Source organism: Oncorhynchus keta, chromosome 1, assembly GCF_023373465.1.
Source record: "Oncorhynchus keta strain PuntledgeMale-10-30-2019 chromosome 1, Oket_V2, whole genome shotgun sequence".
NCBI lineage: Eukaryota > Metazoa > Chordata > Actinopteri > Salmoniformes > Salmonidae > Oncorhynchus > Oncorhynchus keta.
This window is the reverse complement of record NC_068421.1, coordinates 3,684,037-3,707,740: the sequence shown is the minus strand read 5'-3', so window position 1 is coordinate 3,707,740 and position 23,704 is coordinate 3,684,037. Positions and strand designations below refer to the sequence as shown.

General features: G+C 48.1%; 1 protein-coding gene across 1 annotated transcript in view; it reads right to left on the bottom strand.

Annotated features, from left to right (window-relative positions):
- Positions 1 to 23,167, bottom strand: part of LOC118374856 (rho guanine nucleotide exchange factor 17-like) — a 130,925-nt gene extending 107,758 nt beyond the window's left edge. Inside the window, exon 1 of the mRNA XM_052460067.1 lies at positions 17,869 to 23,167. Within this exon, the coding sequence (XP_052316027.1) occupies positions 17,869 to 22,713 (4,845 nt within the window). The 5' untranslated portion in view covers positions 22,714 to 23,167. The remainder of the gene's footprint in view (positions 1 to 17,868) is intronic.
- Positions 23,168 to 23,704: the final 537 nt, after the last annotated feature.

Here is a 23,704-nt window from a genome sequence, read left to right as displayed (position 1 = left end):
ATCACAACACCCTGACCCCAAACACAAACACAACACCCTGACCCCAAACACAAACACAACACCCTGACCCCAAACACAAACACAACACCCTCACCCCAAACACAAACACAACACCCTGACCCCAAACACAAACACAACACCCTGACCCCAAACACAAACACAAACACAACACCCTGACCCCAAACACAAACACAAACACAACACCCTGACCCCAAACACAAACACAACACCCTGACCCCAAACACAAACACAACACCCTGACCCCAAACACAAACACAAACACAACACCCTGACCCCAAACACAAACACAACACCCTGACCCCAAACACAAACACACCACCCTGACCCCAAACACAAACACACCACCCTGACCCCAAACACAAACACACCACGCTGACCCCAAACACAAACACACCACCCTGACCCCAAACACAAACACAACACCCTGACCCCAAACACAAACACAAACACAACACCCTGACCCCAAACACAAACACAACACCCTGACCCCAAACACAAACACACCACCCTGACCCCAAACACAAACACACCACGCTGACCCCAAACACAAACACACCACGCTGACCCCAAACACAAACACACCACCCTGACCCCAAACACAATCACAACACCCTGACCCCAAACACAAACACAATCACAACACCCTGACCCCAAACACAAACACAACACCCTGACCCCAAACACAATCACAACACCCTGACCCCAAACACAAACACAATCACAACACCCTGACCCCAAACACAAACACAACACCCTGACCCCAAACACAAACACAAACACAACACCCTGACCCCAAACACAAACACAACACCCTGACCCCAAACACAAACACAACACCCTGACCCCAAACACAAACACAACACCCTGACCCCAAACACAAACACAATCACAACACCCTGACCCCAAACACAATCACAACACCCTGACCCCAAACACAAGCACAACACCCTGACCCCAAACACAATCACACCACCCTGACCCCAAACACAATCACAACACCCTGACCCCAAACACAACACCCTGACCCCAAACACAATCACAACACCCTGACCCCAAACACAAACACAATCACAACACCCTGACCCCAAACACAAACACAACACCCTGACCCCAAACACAAACACAACACCCTGACCCCAAACACAAACACAACACCCTGACCCCAAACACAAACACAACACCCTGACCCCAAACACAACACCCTGACCCCAAACACAAACACAACACCCTGACCCCAAACACAAACACAACACCCTGACCCCAAACACAAACACAACACCCTGACCCCAAACACAAACACAACACCCTGACCCCAAACACAAACACAACACCCTGACCCCAAACACAAACACAACACCCTGACCCCAAACACAAACACAACACCCTGACCCCAAACACAAACACAACACCCTGACCCCAAACACAAACACAATCACAACACCCTGACCCCAAACACAATCACAACACCCTGACCCCAAACACAATCACAACACCCTGACCCCAAACACAATCACAACACCCTGACCCCAAACACAATCACACCACCCTGACCCCAAACACAATCACACCACCCTGACCCCAAACACAAACACAACACCCTGACCCCAAACACAACACCCTGACCCCAAACACAATCACAACACCCTGACCCCAAACACAAACACAATCACAACACCCTGACCCCAAACACAAACACAACACCCTGACCCCAAACACAAACACAACACCCTGACCCCAAACACAACACCCTGACCCCAAACACAAACACAACACCCTGACCCCAAACACAAACACAACACCCTGGCCCCAAACACAAACACAACACCCTGACCCCAAACACAAACACAACACCCTGACCCCAAACACAATCACAACACCCTGACCCCAAACACAAACACAATCACAACACCCTGACCCCAAACACAAACACAATCACAACACCCTGACCCCAAACACAAACACAAACACAACACCCTGACCCCAAACACAAACACAATCACAACACCCTGACCCCAAACACAAACACAACACCCTGACCCCAAACACAACACCCTGACCCCAAACACAAACACAACACCCTGACCCTAAACACAAACACAACACCCTGACCCCAAACACAAACACAACACCCTGACCCCAAACACAACACCCTGACCCCAAACACAAACACAACACCCTGACCCTAAACACAAACACAACACCCTGACCCCAAACACAATCACAACACCCTGACCCCAAACACAATCACAACACCCTGACCCCAAACACAAACACAACACCCTGACCCCAAACACAATCACAACACCCTGGCCCCAAACACAATCACAGCACCCTGACCCCAAACACAATCACAACACCCTGACCCCAAACACAAACACAATCACAACACCCTGACCCCAAACACAAACACAATCACAACACCCTGACCCCAAACACAAACACAACACCCTGACCCCAAACACAAACACAATCACAACACCCTGACCCCAAACACAAACACAATCACAACACCCTGACCCCAAACACAAACACAAACACAATCACAACACCCTGACCCCAAACACAAACACAATCACAACACCCTGACCCCAAACACAAACACAACACCCTGACCCCAAACACAACACCCTGACCCCAAACACAATCACAACACCCTGACCCCAAACACAATCACAACACCCTGACCCCAAACACAAACACAATCACAACACCCTGACCCCAAACACAAACACAACACCCTGACCCCAAACACAAACACAACACCCTGACCCTGACCCCAAACACAAACACAACACCCTGACCCCAAACACAACACCCTGACCCCAAACACAAACACAACACCCTGACCCTAAACACAAACACAACACCCTGACCCTAAACACAAACACAACACCCTGACCCCAAACACAATCACAACACCCTGACCCCAAACACAATCACAACACCCTGACCCCAAACACAAACACAACACCCTGACCCCAAACACAATCACAACACCCTGGCCCCAAACACAATCACAACACCCTGACCCCAAACACAACACCCTGACCCCAAACACAAACACAATCACAACACCCTGACCCCAAACACAAACACAACACCCTGACCCCAAACACAAACACAATCACAACACCCTGACCCCAAACACAAACACAATCACAACACCCTGACCCCAAACACAAACACAACACCCTGACCCCAAACACAAACACAACACCCTGACCCCAAACACAAACACAACACCCTGACCCCAAACACAATCACAACACCCTGACCCCAAACACAATCACAACACCCTGACCCCAAACACAATCACAACACCCTGACCCCAAACACAATCACAACACCCTGACCCGAAACACAAACACAACACCCTGACCCCAAACACAATCACAACACCCTGGCCCCAAACACAATCACAACACCCTGACCCCAAACACAAACACAACACCCTGACCCCAAACACAATCACAACACCCTGACCCCAAACACAAACACAACACCCTGACCCCAAACACAATCACAACACCCTGACCCCAAACACAAACACAACACCCTGACCCCAAACACAATCACAACACCCTGACCCCAAACACAATCACAACACCCTGACCCCAAACACAATCACAACACCCTGACCCCAAACACAATCACAACACCCTGACCCCAAACACAATCACAACACCCTGACCCCAAACACAATCACAACACCCTGACCCCAAACACAATCACAACACCCTGACCCCAAACACAAACACAACACCCTGACCCCAAACACAATCACAACACCCTGACCCCAAACACAATCACAACACCCTGACCCCAAACACAATCACAACACCCTGACCCCAAACACAATCACAACACCCTGACCCCAAACACAATCACAACACCCTGACCCCAAACACAATCACAACACCCTGACCCCAAACACAAACACAACACCCTGACCCCAAACACAATCACAACACCCTGACCCTGACCCTGACCCCAAACACAAACACAAAAAACACTACATGGTACCAAAACAGGCAAAGTGCTTTCAAATGATGTCATCCACGTGTTGTGAGTGATGTAATGGCAGGTTGAGAGGTTGAGAGAGAGAGAGACACACACACGCGCGCACATTCCAAACCTGAACAGTTGCTCTGGGCCCTTCCTCCCATCTCCTCTCCTCCACATCCTCACCCTGAGGCCTGCTCCAAGACCCCAGCAGCCATTCTGACATGGCCTTCCTGCTTTTCTCCTGGACACGGGAATCATAGCAGGAACAAGAGCCGAAAGAAGCCAAGGATGGAAGGAGGGATTGGAGAAAACTGGACAGAGCTACTCAAGTCCACCCACAGAACCAGTTGGGTCCAGAACTTGTTGTTTGTGCGCGTGCGTGCGTGTGTGTGTGTGTGTGTGTGTGTGTGTGTGTGTGTGTGTGTGTGTGTGTGTGTGTGTGTGTGTGTGTGTGTGTGTGTGTGTGTGTGTGTGTGTGTGAGCGTCAACGCGGCTACGCTCTGAGCTATGCAGTAGTGGAACACACACACACTCATGTCTTTGTGTTTGAGGAGAGGAGTAGGCAGCAGGCCTGTGAGCCGATCACTCAGAACATCTATTCACTGTGTGTGAGTTACTAAAGAACACACAGACACATTCCACCTGCTGTAACATTACAGACGTATGATTGGAACTGGCATTTTGATATAAAAAAAAAAATCATTAATCAAAATAAAGTTGAAATATATTTATCAAAATGCCATCAGGTAGCCTGATATCAGATGTGTCCATGTAAACAAGAATATTGGGGAAATTCTTCTTCTTACACAGCATGTCAACGTTTTAATCTAACTATTATACTAATTTGACTATTCACAATAACTTTTAAATAAAAGTATTAAATTAATCTGACTATTCAGGGCTCTGTACTTGGTCCCCTCTCATTCATTATTTATATAAATAATTTAGACAAAAAATGTGCAGCTTCACTTTTATGCTGATGATACTGTTATTTACTGTTGTGCCTCGTCTCTCACAAAAGCTTTCCAGAACTTGCAAACTGCTTTTTAATACTGTTCAACATAACTTGTGTGAATTGAAGCTTATCCTCAATACTGACAAAACTAAACTAATGGTGTTTTCTAAAGCAAGAAATCGACCTCTGAACCTTTCCCCTGTTACCCATCAGGGTAATGAGATTGAGACTGTCATTTTTGATTGCTGACCGCCTCTTTTTTTTATTGCACAACTTTCTTCAACAACTGACAAAAAACATTTGAAGCTTAGGTTGAAATATTATTTTGTTTATTTTGTTTTTCTTTTGAAGCTAGGAGGAGGCTAGTATCAGCTGCATTTATGCCGATACTAGACTATGGTGATATTTTAAATATGAATGCTTCTGCTCAGTGTTTGAGATCAATTGACACCCTTTACCATGGAGCATTGAGATGTGTTTGAACGCACCTCTGCACTTTACCAGGGTTGGCTGGTCTTCTGTACTCAAACCGTAGGCTCAGTCCCTGGTATACTTCTATTTACTCTGCACCATCGTCTTGGAACGCCTTACAAAATACTTCTAAACTGGATGAACTTGTCCCAATTGGTGTTTTCAAATCATTGAGGGATTTTGAGGATGTCAATGTTTTTAATTTGTCGTTTTATGATTTTGTTATACTCTTGTGAATTCTATGTTTTAAAAAAAAAACTAGATTACCTGTAGTTGTTCATGTTTTCTGTCTGTAATTGTGTAATGACTTGGTGCTGCCTATCTTGGACAGGACACTCTTGAAAAAGAGATTTCAAATCTCAATGAGCCCTTCCTGGTTAAATAAAAGAAGAACAATACATTCACAATAATCATATAATTGTGTGCTGGCCGTGTACACGACCAATGGAAAACAACTGACTGTCAGAACTTGTCGGAGCCTATGACCGAACATAGCGGTACTGAAATCGGCAGACAGAGATAGACCCTGTCACACTGAATGAGCAAAGACATCCGAAAATCGTTTACGACCTACGAATTTGCCCACAATGTGGAAATGTTGTCTGGGACAGCAAAACCGTGGCACAGGACAGCTACACTGGTAGTCTGTGGGGGGTTTTACATAAGCAAAGTGCTCTGTAATTACCCAGGGTGGATCCTACATAATGAGAGAGAGAGAGTGAAGAGAGAGAGCGCGAGAGAGAGAGAGAGAGCGAGAGAGAGCGAGAGAGCGAGAGAGAGCGGAGCGAGAGAGCGAGGCGAGAGAGAGCGGAGCGAGAGAGAGCGAGCGAGCGAGCGAGAGAGCGAGAGAGCGAGCGAGAGAGAGCGAGAGAGAGAGCGAGAGCGAGAGAGAGAGTGAAGAGAGAGAGAGTGAAGAGAGAGAGCGAGAGCGAGAGAGAGAGTGAAGAGAGAGAGCGAGAGAGAGAGAGTGAAGAGAGAGAGAGAGTGAAGAGAGAGAGTGAAGAGAGAGTGGAGAGAGAGAGAGAGTGAAGAGAGAGAGTGAAGAGAGAGTGAAGAGAGAGAGAGTGAAGAGAGAGAGAGAGAGAAGAGAGAGAGAGAGAGGAGAGAGAGAGAGAGAGAGAGTGAAGAGAGAGAGAGAGAGAGTGAAGAGAGAGAGAGAGAGAGTGAAGAGAGAGAGAGTGTGAAGAGAGAGAGAGTGTGAAGAGAGAGAGAGTGAAGAGAGAGAGAGTGAAGAGAGAGAGAAAGAGACAGAGAGAGAAATGTGGAATGAGAGAGAGAGAGAGAGACAGAGAGAGAAATGTGGAATGAGAGAGAGAGAGAGAGAGAGAGAGATGTGGAGAGAGAGAGAGAGAGACAGAGAGAGAAATGTGGAATGAGAGAGAGAGAGAGACAGAGAGAGAAATGTGGAATGAGAGAGAGAAAGAAAGACATGTGGTTGGGGTAAAATATAAGTCGCAATCTGTCTGAAATAACCAAAAGGTTATTATAACCTTGCCATATAATATTCCTGTGAAAATCCTTGAATGTCTCTCTCCACAGAGGAAAGAGAAGAGTGGGAAATAGAGAGGAGGGAGGAGAAGAGAAAATGAAATGAAATGCATTGTATGTTTTGACCTCTGTCTCTCTACATCCATCCACATCTGTTCCTCCCTTTCGTTTGGCTTTGTTGTCATTGGACAGTTTATATCTTCTATGTAAGGTTCCCCATACTAGCTCCAGTTCCACCTTAAAAATACCCCCCAGCTCACCATAATCAGTCTGTCCTTAAAATGGGCCCCCGGCCGGGCTCTTATAGCAGAACACAAAACATTTATGTTGCCTTGGTTGCAAAATCGTATAAGCCAGTCTGTCTGTGTATTAGAAGGTGACATGGACAGAGGGGGTCGTGTCCATCCAGGACAGGAAGCAGACACAGAGGATGTTCTGGCCCATCTGCTCCTGAGACCTGCACTGCTGAGGCCCCTGCGGGAAACCATGGCAACATGACAGTGGGGTAGAGGTGGGAGACGAGGGGGGATAACTTACTCATATATACCTTCAGACACAGCAAGACAGTAAACTACTGAGAGCTTGAAAAACAACAAATAACTATCCTTTCTTGTTGGTACCAGAGGTTCCATGACAATAGCTTTCTCATGTGCAGTCTTACTAGAATGTAACACTGGTATTTGGTGCCCAAATGTCGGGTATAACTAACCTTTTACCAAACATTCCCTCTGGTCCAGGGTCAAGGGCATGCTGGGAAATGGTGAACTGGTTATTTTCTGTGTCATCTGTTCAGCCATATCTCTATGCCCTTCATTTCTCTCTGTCTCTCTCGACCGTTTTATCATTTCTCTCCATCCCTAGGAGAGCTGACCTTCTAGTTGAAACAGGACTACCCCTCCCTGCCCACCAACCCCCTGCTGGAAAGAAGAGATGAAATGTGTGTGTGTTCCTCCACCCTTGTCCTCCCACAGTAAAAGGTCCCCAGCAGAGCATCTCCTCTGGGGCTCAGAATGAGGTACAGACCACAACAACAACAACTCCTCCACAACCGCTGTCTACAAAGGTGTGTGCGCACACACACACACACACACACACACACACACACACACACACACACACACACACACACACACACACACACACACACACACACACACACACACACACACACACACACACACACACACACACACAAGGCCTGGGGGTTCTCAGAAGGGGACTACACAGGGGGGTTGAGAGGGAGGAAAAGAGAGCAGGAGAAGGAGATAGAGGGCAGTGTTTGATTCTAGGTGGTCTGAAAAATGATTAATACCTCTGATGATATAAACACTGTGTTCTCTCCTTATTCCCCCCCCCCCTCTCCCGCTGTCTGACCTTATACAAATCCCAAAACATCAACCCCTCCCTCTCTCTTTATTCCCCTCTGACTACCTGCTCTCTACACCAGTCTTTCCCCCTCTCTCTCATCCCCTTCTTTCCCCCTCTCTCTCATCCCCTTCTTCCCCCTCTCTCACATCCCCCTCCTTTCTGTCCCTCTAACAGTCTCTGTGCTCCATCCCTCTCTTCCTAAAGTAAGGTGCTGGCGAGGTGCCATGCCATACTGTTCCAGTGTACACTGTGAACTCCTGAGGATAACCATCAGCTGCAGGAGAAGCCTAAAGTAGTTAGAAGAGCGATATCGATGGCGAGAAGAGGGGAGGAAGGAGAGAGTGTGTGATAGTGATCACAATATTTCCCATATGTTGTTAGTGACAGGTCTATCTGAAACAGACTATGAGTGATCGCTCCCAATGCACGCCTGTGTAAATATGACCCTCGCCCTAAAAGTACAGTGCAAATTGAAGTCGCTCATACACACTAGAATGACATTGAGTAAGTGCAGGGCTGTGTGAGTCAAAGGGGGTTCAGGGCCATTATGCCAGCGAGAAGATAGATAGGGCCACATTCCTGCTGCCTGTCTCAGTGAAAACACCTCTGGTCCTGGTCCTCTTTCTCGCTCTCCCCTCCCTCTCTAAATTCAATTCAAAGGGTTTTATTGGCATGGGAAACTTATGTTTATAATTCCAAAGCAAATGGAATGGACAATAAACAAAAAGGGAACTAAACAGGGGAAACATTTAAAATAAAATAGACATTTCAAATGTTATGTAGTGTTGTAACAAGTAGTCTCTATACTTCACTCTCTCCTCCCCCCCTCCCTCCATTTTTCACACACTCTCTGCAACTATTCCACTCCCTTCATTTTTGGCTCAGACTTCCCTCTTCTTTTCGCTGATCTTCTCTGTTTTTCCTCTCCAGTCTTCACCTGTCTCCCCCTCTCCCCCTCTCCTCTCCCTTGTTCTATGTGTTCCTGTATCTGATATCTGGCTAAATCTCGTCTCAAGAAGCCTGAACGAGATGACCTCATCTCCCAGCAATGCTCAGAGAGACGAGAGACGAGAGAGAAGAGGGGGAGGCAGTAGGGAGAGACGAGAGAAGAGTGGCGCAGGAGAGAGAGAGAGAGAGAGAGAGAGAGAGAGAGAAGAGGGGGGCAGGAGAGACAGAAATCTTAGAATCAGCTATTAACTTCTTAAGGTATAGGGGGCAGCATTTTCACTTTTGGATAAATAGCATGCCCAATTTCAACTTCCTGCTATTCATGCCAGGAATATAAGATATACATATGATTAGTAGATATGGATAGAAAACACTCTGAAGTTTCTAAAACTGTTTGAATCATGTCTGTGAGTATAACAGAACTACTGTTATACTCAGCAGGCAAACCCCTGAGGACTAACCATTCAGAATTTTGTTTTGTTTTAGTCTCTGTCTGTTCACTGAGTTCTCATTGGCAAATTTTATTTCTTAGGAATCTGTTTTCAGTTCCTACCACTTCCACTGGATGTCCCCAATCCTTGGAATTTGGTTGAGGTTATTCATTTGTGCAATGAAGAAGTAGGCCATCTAGGAACTGGGTAACACTGTTGAGAGTGCGCAAGACGTGAAAAGTAGCGTTGGTTTGTTGTCTTCCTGTATTAATAATAAATAAATAAATAAGCCATTTAGCAGACGCTTTTATCCAAAGCGACTTACAGTCATGTGTGCATACATTCTACGTATGGGTGGTCCCGGGAATCGAACCCACTACCCTGGCGTTACAAGCGCCATGCTCTACCAACTAAGCTACAGAAGGACACAGATAGACCCGTCTACAATTTGATCGATTATTAACATTTTAAAATACCTAAAGTTGTATTACAAAAGTAGTTTGAAATATTTTGCCAAAGTTTTGAAATATTTTGTAGTGACGTTGCGTTTTTTGGAAGCAGTTTTTTTCTGGATCAAACGCGTCAAATAAATGGACATTTGGATATATATGGACGGAATTAATCGAACAAAAGGACCATTTGTGATGTTTATGGGACATATTGGAGTGCCAACAAAAGAAGCTTGTCAGAGGTAAGGCATGTTTTATATTATATTTCTGCGTTTTGTGTAGCGCCTGCAGGGTTGAAATATGCTACCCTCTTTGTTTACTATTGGGCTACCATCATATAATAGTGTAGCTTTAATTGAGTATCTTACATGTGTGATTTAATGAAAGTTTGATTTTTATATCATTTTTAAAAAATTTGCCGCGCTTCCCCTGTTTTTTGCCCAAGTGGGTCGCAAATGTCCCCTATACCATAAGAAGTTAATGACTACCAGAACCTTCTGGATTATCAAATTACCTTGAATGAGCTACAGGACAAAATAAAAACCCTCCAACCCAAAAAGGCCTGTGGTGTTGATTGTATCCTCAATGAAATTATAAAATATACAGACCACAAATTACAATTGGCTATACTTCTACTCTTTAACATCATCCTTAGCTCTGGCATCTTCCCCAATATTTGGAACCGAGGACTGATCACCCCAATCCACAAAAGTGGAGACAAATTTGACCCCAATAACTACCGTGGGATATGCGTCAACAGCAACCTTGGGAAAATCCTCTGCATTATCATTAACAGCAGACTCGTACATTTCCTCAATGAAAACAATGTACTGAGCAAATGTCAAATTGTATTTTACCAGATTATCATATGACAGACCACATATTCACTCTGCACACCCTAATTGACAAACAGACAATCAAAATCAAAGGCAAAGTCTTCCCACGCTACGTTGATTTAAAAAAAGCCTTTGACTCGATTTGACGTGAGGGTCTGCTATACAAATTGATGGAAAGTGGTGTTGAGGGAAAAACATCAACATTATATAAATCCATGTACACAAACAACACATTTCTTTCCACAGGGCTGGGGGGTGAGACAGGGATGCAGCTTAAGCCCCACCCTCTTCAACATATATATCAACGAATTGGCGCGGCCTCACCCTACTAGAATCTGAAGTCAAATGTATACTGTTTGCTGATGATCTGGTGCTTCTGTCACCAACCAAGGAGGGCCTACAGCAACACCTAGATCTTCTACACAGATTATGTCAGACCTGGGCCCTGACAGTAAATCTCAGGAAGACCAAAATAATGGTGTTCCAAAAAAGGTCCAGTCACCAGGACCACAAATACAAATTCCATCTAGACACCGTTGCCCTAGAGCACACAAAAACTATACATACCTTGGCCTAAACATCAGCGCCACAGGTAACTTCAACAAAGCTTTGAACGATCTGAGAGACAAGGCAAGAAGGGCCTTCTATGCCATCAAAAGGAACACAAAATTCAACATACCAATTACGATCAGTTATAGAACCCATTGCCCATTATGGTTGTGAGATCTGGGATCCACTCACCAGCCCGGACCATGAAAAACAGCCCCAGACCATTATTCCACCTCTACCAAACTTTACAGTAAGCACTATGCATTGGGACAGGTAGTGTTCTCCTGGCATCCACCAAACCAAGAATCATCCATTGGACTGCGAGATGGCGAAATGTGATTCATTACTACCGTGAACACTAAGGTATATGTAAACTTCCAACTTCAACTGTATGGAATCATGAGAATCACAATACATATAGAACCATGAGGATCACAATTCATATAGAACCATGAGAATCACAATACATATAGAACCATGAGAATCACAATACATATAGAATCATGAGAATCACAATACATATAGAACCATGAGGATCACAATTCATATAGAACCATGAGAATCACAATACATATAGAACCATGAGAATCACAATACATATAGAATCATGAGAATCACAATACATATAGAATCATGACAATCACAATACATATAGAATCATGAGAATCACAATACATATAGAACCATGAGGATCACAATTCATATAGAACCATGAGAATCACAATACATATAGAACCATGAGAATCACAATACATATAGAATCATGAGAATCACAATACATATAGAATCATGAGAATCACAATACATATAGAATCATGAGAATCACAATACATATAGAATCATGACAATCACAATACATATCTTATCGACACCTAAGTATCATGATAATAACGTGTCCTGAGGTCCTTGGCAATTCCCAACCCTAGTGCACACTGCACTATAGGACGCTGGGTTGGTATTCAGCCTCCAGAGATGGAAAAACCTCACTTGCTACCAAACACACAGATCTCATTGCACTCAGAACTACACTTGTCTGGAGTTCACTATTTCACTTTGGGATCAATTGAAAAAGTGTCAATCCATTCTTTGTCTCTCCCACTAGATCAGAGCATGAGGAAACAGACAGACATACCATGGGACAGTCACCTCCCGGGCCAACGCGCACGCACGCAACGCAACGCAACGCAACGCAACGCACGCACGCACACACACACACACACACACACACACACACACACACACACACACACACACACACACACACACACACACACACACACACACACACACACACACACACACAGCTGCTGCTGGTGGCCCTGGCTATCATCAAACACATCAGTAACCACAACAACTTCCTGTTTCCCTAAGCCCATTTCCTGTCTGCAGAGGATCACTCTGCTGCCAAGGCAACACAGAGGGGAAGAAAAGGGAGTGTGTGTGCGTGGGGGGGGTACGGGTTAGAGACAACACTCACCTACAACTTCCTATTGAAAAGTAATCACTGCTTTTGACATAACAAAGTTATGTTAGATGGATAAAAACGTAACTTTATAGTCTCAGCAAAAGTGTTTGTGAGAGATAGAGAGACAATCCAGATCAGATTTAACCACAATGTGTGTGTCTGTAGAGAGAGAACAATCTTTATTTGAGTGATACCTAACGACATTAACACACACACACCCAAGAAATACACTTGAGGCTTAAAGCCCAACCAGATCCCTAGCACCACACACACAAATCATGCATGCTCTGTCACCATCACACTATTACAGCAGTTCTGACCGCATTGCAGAAACCAGACAATCAAATTCACACACACCCTAATGAGAGTTCAGACACACACCCTAATGAGAGTTCAGACACACACCCTAATGAGAGTTCAGACACACACCCTAATGAGAGTTCAGACACACACCCTAATGAGAGTTCAGACACACACCCTAATGAGAGTTCAGACACACACCCTAATGAGAGTTCAGACACACACCCTAATGAGAGTTCAGACACACACCCTAATGAGAGTTCAGACACACACCTAATGAGAGTACAGACACACACCCTAATGAGAGTTCAGACACACACCCTAATGAGAGTTCAGACACACACCCTAATGAGAGTTCAGACACACACCCTAATGAGAGTTCAGACACACACCCTAATGAGAGTTCAGACACACACCCTAATGAGAGTTCAGACACACACCCTAATGAGAGTACAGACACACACCCTAATGAGAGTTCAGACACACACCCTAATGAGAGTTCAGACACACACCCTAATGAGAGTTCAGAAACACACCCTAATGAGAGTTCAGACACACACCCTAATGAAGGGACAATAGATAGGGACTAGGACTACAGGCAGCAGAGGATAAGGACTAGAACTACAGGCGGCAGGGGATAAGGACTAACTACAGGCAGCAGGGGATAAGGACTAACTACAGGCAGCAGGGGATAAGGACTAACTACAAGCAGCAGGGGATAAGGACTAACTACAGGCAGCAGGGGATAATCACTAACTACAAGCAGCAGGGGATAAGGACTAACTACAGGCAGCAGGGGATAAGGACTAACTACAGGCAGCAGGGGATAAGGACTAACTACAAGCAGCAGGGGATAAGGACTAACTACAGGCAGCAGGGGATAAGGACTAACTACAGGCAGCAGGGGATAAGGACTAACTACAGGCAGCAGGGGATAAGGACTAACTACAGGCAGCAGGGGATAAGGACTAACTACAGGCAGCAGGGGATAAGGACTAGGACTACAGGCAGCAGGGGATAAGGACTAACTACAGGCAGCAGGGGATAAGGACTAACTACAGGCAGCAGGGGATAAGGACTAACTACAGGCAGCAGGGGATAAGGACTAACTACAGGCAGCAGGGGATAAGGACTAACTACAGGCAGCAGGGGATAAGGACTAGGACTACAGGCAGCAGGGGATAAGGACTAACTACAGGCAGCAGGGGATAAGGACTAACTACAGGCAGCAGGGGATAAGGACTAACTACAGGCAGCAGGGGATAAGGACTAACTACAGGCAGCAGGGGATAAGGACTAACTACAAGCAGCAGGGGATAAGGACTAACTACAAGCTGCAGGGGATAAGGACTAACTACACGCAGCAGGGGATAAGGACTAACTACAGGCAGCAGGGGATAAGGACTAACTACAGGCAGCAGGGGATAAGGACTAACTACAGGCAGCAGGGGATAAGGACTAGGACTACAGGCAGCAGGGGATAAGGACTAACTACAGGCAGCAGGGGATAAGGACTAACTACAGGCAGCAGGGGATAAGGACTAGAACTACAGGCGGCAGGTTGTAGGTGCCCACATTCACAAGCATGAGGTAAATAAAGCAGAGCAGAGCATTGCCCAGTCCTATTAGCAGCAGGCGCTAGTCCTATTAGCCGCAGGCGCTAGTCCAGTAGCTAATGTGCCCAGTCCTATTAGCAGCAGGCGCTAGTCCAGAAGCTAATGTGCCCAGTCCTATTAGCAGGAGGCGCTAGTCCAATAGCTAATGTGCCCAGTCCTATTAGCAGGAGGCGCTAGTCCAATAGCTAATGTGCCCAGTCCTATTAGCAGGAGGCGCTAGTCCAATAGCTAATGTGCCCAGTCCTATTAGCAGGAGGCGCTAGTCCAACAGCTAATGTGCCCAGTCCTATTAGCAGGAGGCGCTAGTCCAACAGCTAATGTGCCCAGTCCAAAGCATTTTTAACACTTGTTCTAACAAATGTTTGTTTAAAGCTTGAATAAGTTTGTTTGATGTGTGTTTTAATGTTTCTGCAAACAAATACACTCTGAGAATAACTATCGCAGTTTGTTCATGTCATTAGAGGCATGTTGTGTGTGCGTTAGTGGTGGAAAGCCTGTGTGTTTGTAGATCAAACAGCATTCAACAAGACTCAGGCAACAGGAAACAGTGAGAAGAGCAGTTTCTCTACCCAACCCAAGAGCCATATCTCCCCTCCAGAGCCATATCTCCCCTCCAGAGCCATATCTCTACCCAAGAGCCATATCTCCCCTCCAGAGCCATATCTCTACCCCAGAGCCATATCTCTACCCCAGAGCCATATCTCCCCCCAGAGCCATATCTCTCCCCCAGAGCCATATCTCTCCCCCAGAACCATATCTCCCCCCAGAGCCATATCTCCCCCAGAGCCATATCTCCCCCAGAGCCATATCTCTACCCCAGAGCCATATCTCTCCCCCAGAGCCATATCTCTACCCCAGAGCCATATCTCTACCCCAGAGCCATATCTCCCCTCCAGAGCCATATCTCCCCCCCAGAGCCATATCTCTACCCAAGAGCCATATCTCTCCCCAGAGCCATATCTCTCCCCAGAGCCATATCTCCCCCCAGAGCCATATCTCCCCTCCAGAGCCATATCTCCCCTCCAGAGCCATATCTCTCCCCCAGAGCCATATCTCCCCCCAGAGCCATATCTCCCCCCAGAGCCATATCTCTACCCCAGAGCCATATCTCTACCCCAGAGCCATATCTCTACCCCAGAGCCATATCTCTACCCCAGAGCCATATCTCTACCCCAGAGCCATATCTCTACCCAGAACCATGTCTCTCCCCAGAACCATATCTCTCCCCAGAGCCATATCTCTCCCCCAGAGCCATATCTCTCCCCCCAGAGCCATATCTCCCTCCAGAGCCATATCTCCCTCCAGAGCCATATCTCCCCCAGAGCCATATCTCTCCCCAGAGCCATATCTCTACCCCAGAGCCATATCTCCCCTCCAGAGCCATATCTCTACCCCAGAGCCATATCTCTCCCCCAGAGCCATATCTCTACCCCAGAGCCATATCTCTACCCCAGAGCCATATCTCCCCCAGAGCCATATCTCTACCCCAGAGCCATATCTCTACCCCAGAGCCATATCTCTCCCCCAGAGCCATATCTCTCCCCCAGAGCCATATCTCTCCCCCAGAGCCATATCTCTCCCCCAGAGCCATATCTCCCCTCCAGAGCCATATCTCCTCCAGAGCCATATCTCTCCCCCAGAGCCATATCTCTCCCCCAGAGCCATATCTCTCCCCCAGAGCCATATCTCTACCCCAGAGCCATATCTCCCCCCAGAGCCATATCTCCCCCCAGAGCCATATCTCTCCCCCAGAGCCATATCTCCCCTCCAGAGCCATATCTCCCCCCAGAGCCATATCTCTACCCCAGAGCCATATCTCTACCCAGAACCATGTCTCTCCCCCAGAACCATATCTCTCCCCCAGAGCCATATCTCTCCCCAGAGCCATATATCTACCCCAGAGCCATATCTCTACCCCAGAGCCATATCTCTCCCCCAGAGCCATATCTCTCCCCCAGAGCCATATCTCTACCCCAGAGCCATATCTCTACCCCAGAGCCATATCTCTCCCCAGAGCCATATCTCTCCCCAGAGCCATATCTCTCCCCAGAGCCATATCTCTACCCCAGAGCCATATCTCTACCCCAGAGCCATATCTCTACCCAGAACCATGTCTCTCCCCCAGAACCATGTCACTCCCCCAGAGCAGCTTCTCTCCCCCAGAGCAGCTTCTCTCCCCCAGAACCATATCTCTACCCAGAGTCATATCTCTCCCCGGAACCATATCTCTCCACCAGAGCCATATCTCTCCCCCAGAGCAGCTTCTCTCCCCCAGAGCCATATCTCTACCCAGAGTCATATCTCTCCCCCGGAACCATATCTATCCCCCAGAGCCATATCTATCCACCAGAGCCATATCTATCCCCCAGAGCCATATCTATCCCCCAGAGCAGTGTCTCACCCCCAGAGCAGATCTCTCCTACCAGAGCAGTTTCTCTACCCCAGAGCAGTTCCTCTACCTCAGCGCTATAGAGATAAGGGGCTTGGCAAACTGTCCTCCATATCTGCTCCAAACACTCCATCGCTAGAACATTGTACTGACTAAACACACACACACACGAAACCAAGCACTCACACACGCAAAGCGCACACACACACACACACACACACACACACACACACACACACACACACACACACACACACACACACACACACACACACACACACACACACACACACACACAATCCTGGCGCAGCTTTTTAAAGTTGGGCTGATGTTTTTTCATCCTGATTCATAAAGGGCCCCTCCTTGAACACATCATTACCAGCCTAATATGGGTAAGATACATGTCAGAACACAACTCCATCTAGCTGTGTTGTTTTCATCCATGACAACAACAAACATTCAGCCTCCTCTCCTGCAACATCAAAACACACTTTTGACCACTTAGACACACACACACACACACACACACACACACACACACACACACACACACACACACGTTGGCAATGTTACTCACCACTCTGGGTTTGGCACTCTGTGGGGCTGGTGTGGTCAGCTCCTCACTGCTCTTCCTCTGCAGTCTGGGTTCTCTGGCACCACTGGGAGTAGCAGGGCTGGAGTTGGACCCGTCTGGTACAGGCACCGTTCCTCTAGACCCAGACTCAGAACCAGACGGCTCGCTCTCGCCCCCTGGAGCATTCAGGGCCAGAATATACCGCTTGGTCACATCTTCCAGAGAGGGGGCCTCCTCACTGGTGGGCTTACCCAGGATGGAGAGTTCACAGGCAGGTAGTAGGGAAGGCGGATCCCCTTGGGCTCGCTGGGGCTGTGGAGGTGGGAAGATGGGGATGAAGGTGGCAGGTTCGCTGGCGTGGCGGACGTGCTTGGACCTAGTTTGGGGTTTGGGGGGGACCAGAGGCAATGGGGGGGTGAGATCAGTCTGGTCTTGATCCTGGTCCTCTGGACCTGGTTCCGAGTGGTCCAGCTCCTCTGATGCTGATTGGGTGACCCAGTTGGGGCGTTTCCTGTTGGTCCGCCGGCCCATTCCGGGAGACACAAGCTCCGCTAATTTGAGGTCAGAGTTCAATATCTCCCCTCCTCCCACTCTGTCTGTGTCATCAGTATGGAGACAGGAGTGCACCTCCCTTTCTGATTGGGAGCGGAATTTCCCGACTTCATTGTTGCCATGACGACTAAGTAATGGGTGTCCACATTCATCTCCAAGCTCCCACAGCTCATCTCTCTGCTCACTCAGGATTGGCTCACTGCTGGAGGGCGGGATCTGACCAGGCTGATCCAGCTCACTGACTGGTTCTTTAGGGTGACAGTGACTTTTGAACCCTGGTTCATCAAGCAGGGGGCCGTCACCACGGCGACTGGGGTCAGAGAAGGACTTCTTCTTCGTGGCTTTTCCGTTGTTCTTGTCATCCGTCATCAGTCTGTCCATCGCTCCTGGCTCCGCAACAATGTTCCGGATCACATTGCTGTAGTCGTCACGGAGACCACCATCACTGCACAGCGATAGGTCGCTAGCCACGCTGCCCGTGCACTCTGATAGATCAGCTGTAGAGGATGACTCTGGGACACTTCCACCTCCGACTCCTCCTCCTGCCCCCTTGGAGGAGAGAGAGAGAGACCCCAGCAGGTTACTATCCACAGAGAAGCTGTTATTCCCTTCTTCTGACACAGAGTGGCGCCGGTGAGGCATGGGGTCGCTTAGCGCACGGTAAACATCCCCGTTCCCGTTGGACTCCCCGGTGCTGCCGTTGCTGGAGTCAGAGCCCGCGTTCCCGGTTGAGGAGAACTTACGGCGGCGGCGGATAGCACTCGGAGTGGGAGGAGCCTCAAGTCCTGGGACTGAGGCACTCTGGGATACATTGGCCCTCCCGCTAGTACTGTTGTTGTTATTGAGGCCGCTCATCTCTGTTACTACAGCAATGCTCTCACTCTCAACCCCAAGGGCAGGAACAGAGACAGGGTTCTCTCGTTTCTCTCTCGCTCCTCCGTTTAACCCTGATCCCTCTCGCATTCCCTCGTTTAACCCTGATCCCTCTCGCATTCCCTCGTTTAACCCTGATCCCTCTCGCATTCCCTCGTGTAACCCTGGCCACTCATCCTCATGCAGAGCAGACTGCTTCCAGATGGTCAGGGGTTGACCTAGCACATCTCTGGCCAACGATGAACCTAAACTTGACCTGACAAATAACCTCTCAGGGTCATCCAGTCCAGCCTCTGGTTCTGTGACTATGCCCTCATCAGTGAGGCTCGACTCATGACCCGATAGCTCATCAACAGATCGGTCATAAAAAACCTTCTCCTCAGAATCTCTCTTCTGTTGGAATTTCTCTCTTTCTGTGTTTTCCCTCCTCTCTTTTTCCCCTGAAACGGCAAACTCAGCTTCTCGAGTTCTCCTCTCATCTTCCAATTCACCTCCCTCGCCCTCTTTTATGTCCTGCTCCTCCTCCACTTGTTTTCTTTTGAAACCCTCGTCTTCAGTGCCATCTGTTGCTAGCACATCATCATCATCATCATTGTCAACATCCTCGAGAGCGCTCATCTGGCAGATATCTCTGATTACCTGTCTGGCCTCCTGGACATACCGGTCCTGCAACGGAGTGGGCATCACATCCTCATACCCATAACCCCCTGCTCTGCAGTCTCCTCCATCACTCTCCACCTCTCTGTCAGGCACCGCCCCCCTCCCTCCATCCCTCTCTTCGTCTTGATCCAGACATTGCTCAGAAGAGCTTCTTTTAGCCGAGGAGCCGGCTGGATGTTGCCTCCCTACTGGTTTATCGGAGTAAGTGAAGGATTTGGCACGTCTGAGAGTTGCAGTGAGGTCCTTTAATGAAGGGCGGAGTCCTGAGTAGAGGCCTCTTGACCCCATCCTGTACACCGTAGATGACCCCTCAGTAACCCCTGACCTGTCCGTCTTTCGAACTCTGAGATCTGATAGGTCACTTTTCAGGAAGCTGAGGAGAGACATAGTTTCTGAGGCTATGTCTGGATTTGACATTGACATCCTGTTCTTGTCCTTATCACCGACAACGCCACCACTTAGCAACCGACGGAACACTGTAGTCTCCTCCCTAGCAACCCCTCCAGTGTCCCCTGTGGCTGGGGATGGGGGATTGACAGGGGGAAGAATGCGGGGTTGGCCTCTAACATGGGCGTGGGTAAAGTTATCCCCGTGTCCGAAGCTGGGGGAGCGGTACATGGTGAAGTTACCGTGGTAGGTCTTACTGAGCATCGAAGAGGAAGCACCAACCACACTGCCTGGGGTAGTAACATTACAGTTCACCCTTCTGTTAGCATAGCTAGCTTGGTCCTCTTCTTTCAGCGTCTCGGTGCTACAGTATCTACTGCTGCTCTGCGAGCCGCCAGGACTCGAAATAAATGACGAAATGTTGACCTTTGACACCCGCGACACTCCTGAGAGGGGTGTGGTTATGCGAGATGTCCCCGCTCCGACTGATGTGTATTTGCGTCTGTAGCTCCCCTGAGCTCCCATCTGGTTAGGAGTGGAATTGCGTCCCCACAGTGCTGCACAGGTGCTAGAGGCTTTGGGTTCTCTGAGCCGGTTCCGGGAGCTCCCAGTCTGTTCTGCGGTGGTGTTCTGTTGGTGTCTCTCAAGGTGTTCCATCATACCCGTCTGCTCGTCGTCACTGTCGTCTGATTCGCCATCGTCTCGCCCCGTAGCTACGGCAACCTCGTTGTTCTTCTTTTTTCTCAGTGAGCGGCGTCTCACGGTGTCTCTGCTGGGTCCTAGTGAAGCAGGGCTGTCCTCCTCACTGCCTGAAGACCTGCCGAGGACCTTACCACCCCACCAGCCATTCTTACCGCGGGAGAGGTAACCTCCACTGACACCTAACGATTGAGGGCTCCTTCCTCCTGCTCGGTGGTGGTACTCCTCTTCTTCGTCTCCTGAGCTGAACCTCCAGCGGGCTGTGATGGCTGCCCTGGCTGAGGCTCTACCAGAGGAGGGGGCCACCGGTCTGGAGGAGCTATGTGAGGAATGTAAACTGTCCCTGGGCTGTCTGGCCCCCTGGCTTTGCCTCTGCTCTCCAGAGGGGCGGACACGGGAGGAGGAGAGGCCCCTGGAGTTGCTCCGAGGTGGGGGGGCAGGTGCAGCGGTGAGGACAGAGGGTGGAGGGTCAGAGTTCAGACTAGAAGTCCAGGTCTCAGGCCCCTCTCCTCCACTGCTGGGGCTGTGGGCTCTGTGTGTGTTTGATGGCTGGGCCACCCTAAGAAACCTACCACTTCTACGAATACTAGTGCTGGCTGGCTCAATCTCTGCGTCGTCTGAGTAGTGCTGGTCAGAGTGAAAGGCTGAGTCCATGCCCTGCTGTCTCCTCTCTCTGCCCAGGGAGGCAGCCCTGCTGAGGTGTCTGTCTGACAGTGAGAGGCTAGTGGCTTCAGGGGTTGGGCTGTTGGGAGACTGCCTGTCACTTATGTCTGCTAAAGAGTTGTCTTTAGAGCTGGCGGAGGGCTGGCGCTGGTTAGAACATTTTAAATCCTCTGCATCAAAAAGCTCTCTGATCTTGGTGACACTGGGCCAGTAGGTTAGGTCAACGTGAACAGGAGGATCTCCATGGTGACTTGGGAAGTAGCTCCTGTGTGACTTGCAGGCAGGCGCCCCACTGACAAAAACGTAATCCTCAGTGTTCGAAGTCTTACTGCAGTTGTTGTTATAAGAGACAGACGGATCAATGTGGGAATAATCTATTTTACCAGCTCCTCCACCTTGAGGAGATTTGCGAGTATACATCCATTTTTGATTTCTCTCCGAATCCGATCCAGAAACCGAGTCTGTGCCCGAATAAAACTTCTGTTCGTTAACTTTAGTGTCATTCGGAGACACTGTTAAAACCGTGTCAGTAACTTGTAAATATCCACTGTCCTCGTGGAATGATTTCCGAGATGGGGACACTTCTCCCCTGTTGCTTTTAACCCTGGGTAAAGTTGTGCTTTTCCCGGCAACGTTAGTGCCAGGGCTCGGAGCTCCATGCGTTCGAGACGAATTAGTGCTACTGAACTTCTCAGTGAGTTGGCGAATAGAGGGAGAAATGGAGGAGAGAGGAGTGGAAGAGCCTTTCTTTAGCTCTGCGGTTGGGAGGCTGGCAGCGGAGATTTTGGAAACTTTCCTTGACACACTAACATTACGCTTAGCCGAGGGCTGCGCTTTCTCTGCCGCTGCTGTAGATGGAGGGGGAAGGGCGCTGCTCCTACCCTCCAAATTCGTTGTTTTGTTTAGTTGTTCTTCACAGCAACTTTTATTCGCGCTACAACCTAACTTTTTGAAAGAGACACTGCGATACACCTTCTCCCTTTCTGCCATTGTGCACGTATTTATTTTGTTCATTTATCTCCTTTTGCTAATTCATTGATCAAGCACATTTTCTTTCTGCAGTGCCTAGTTTTCACCCCCGTACAATAGGCGACTTTAACCACAACTTGCTGGCAGTGGAGTAGGGTTTCTCTCAACTCCACTGAAAAGAGGGCTAAGGGTTTTACACTAAAAGGAGAGTGAATTGTGGAGTAAACAAAGTGAAAGAAATATATAACTATTCTGCATTCTGACCTTACAATATGTCCTCTCGAATCGCATCCAAGCACGACGAAAAAGGGCAAAAGTTTGTCCAAACGTTTCTCCCTTCAACTATGCAGGGTTTTTTTTCTCCATAGATTCCCCCATATTCCCGAATCTTTCCCATCACTTTATACACGCGGATTGCCCTCAACTCACAATTCACTATAATCCCGAACTGTTGCTATGTTCCTTATTTTTGTTGACATAATTGAGTGATTTGTGTTTTTGAATGCAAATGCCTGAGAATGAGAGAACAGTCGTGGGCGGGACTAGTCGGGGTATAAGGGCTGTCATAGCCCCTCGGGAATAGGCAGAAAAAACCCAATTCCTTTTAGATGGGGATAAACAGATATTGCGGGCAGAGAGGGATAATTATAGCTCAGGACCGTGTAAACCGTCCGAGCGCTGAGAAAATGTACTTGCAACTAAATCAAACTAGAATAACATTTGGTAACAGTGTTTCCACTGTCAGTGTATTTAATGAAGTGATTATTAAGTGCTGACTCACGCGGGGTCGCGAGTGTCGTGTTTGCGAATTGTATCAACGTTAATAAAGCATTTTCTCTCGTGCACAATGGTTTATGGTTTTTCCCATGACGGTCTGGTAAAGTAGCTCTTTGTTCGAGCAGGGATATTATACCGTTCTCTGGGCGATGGAATGTTGACCGCAGCGCCATCTTACGGTCGATTTTTGCTCTTAGTGTCGAGCCTATGACCTGCCTCTCCCAAAAACCTGCTCCCACTGTTTTTGTAGATGACGGGC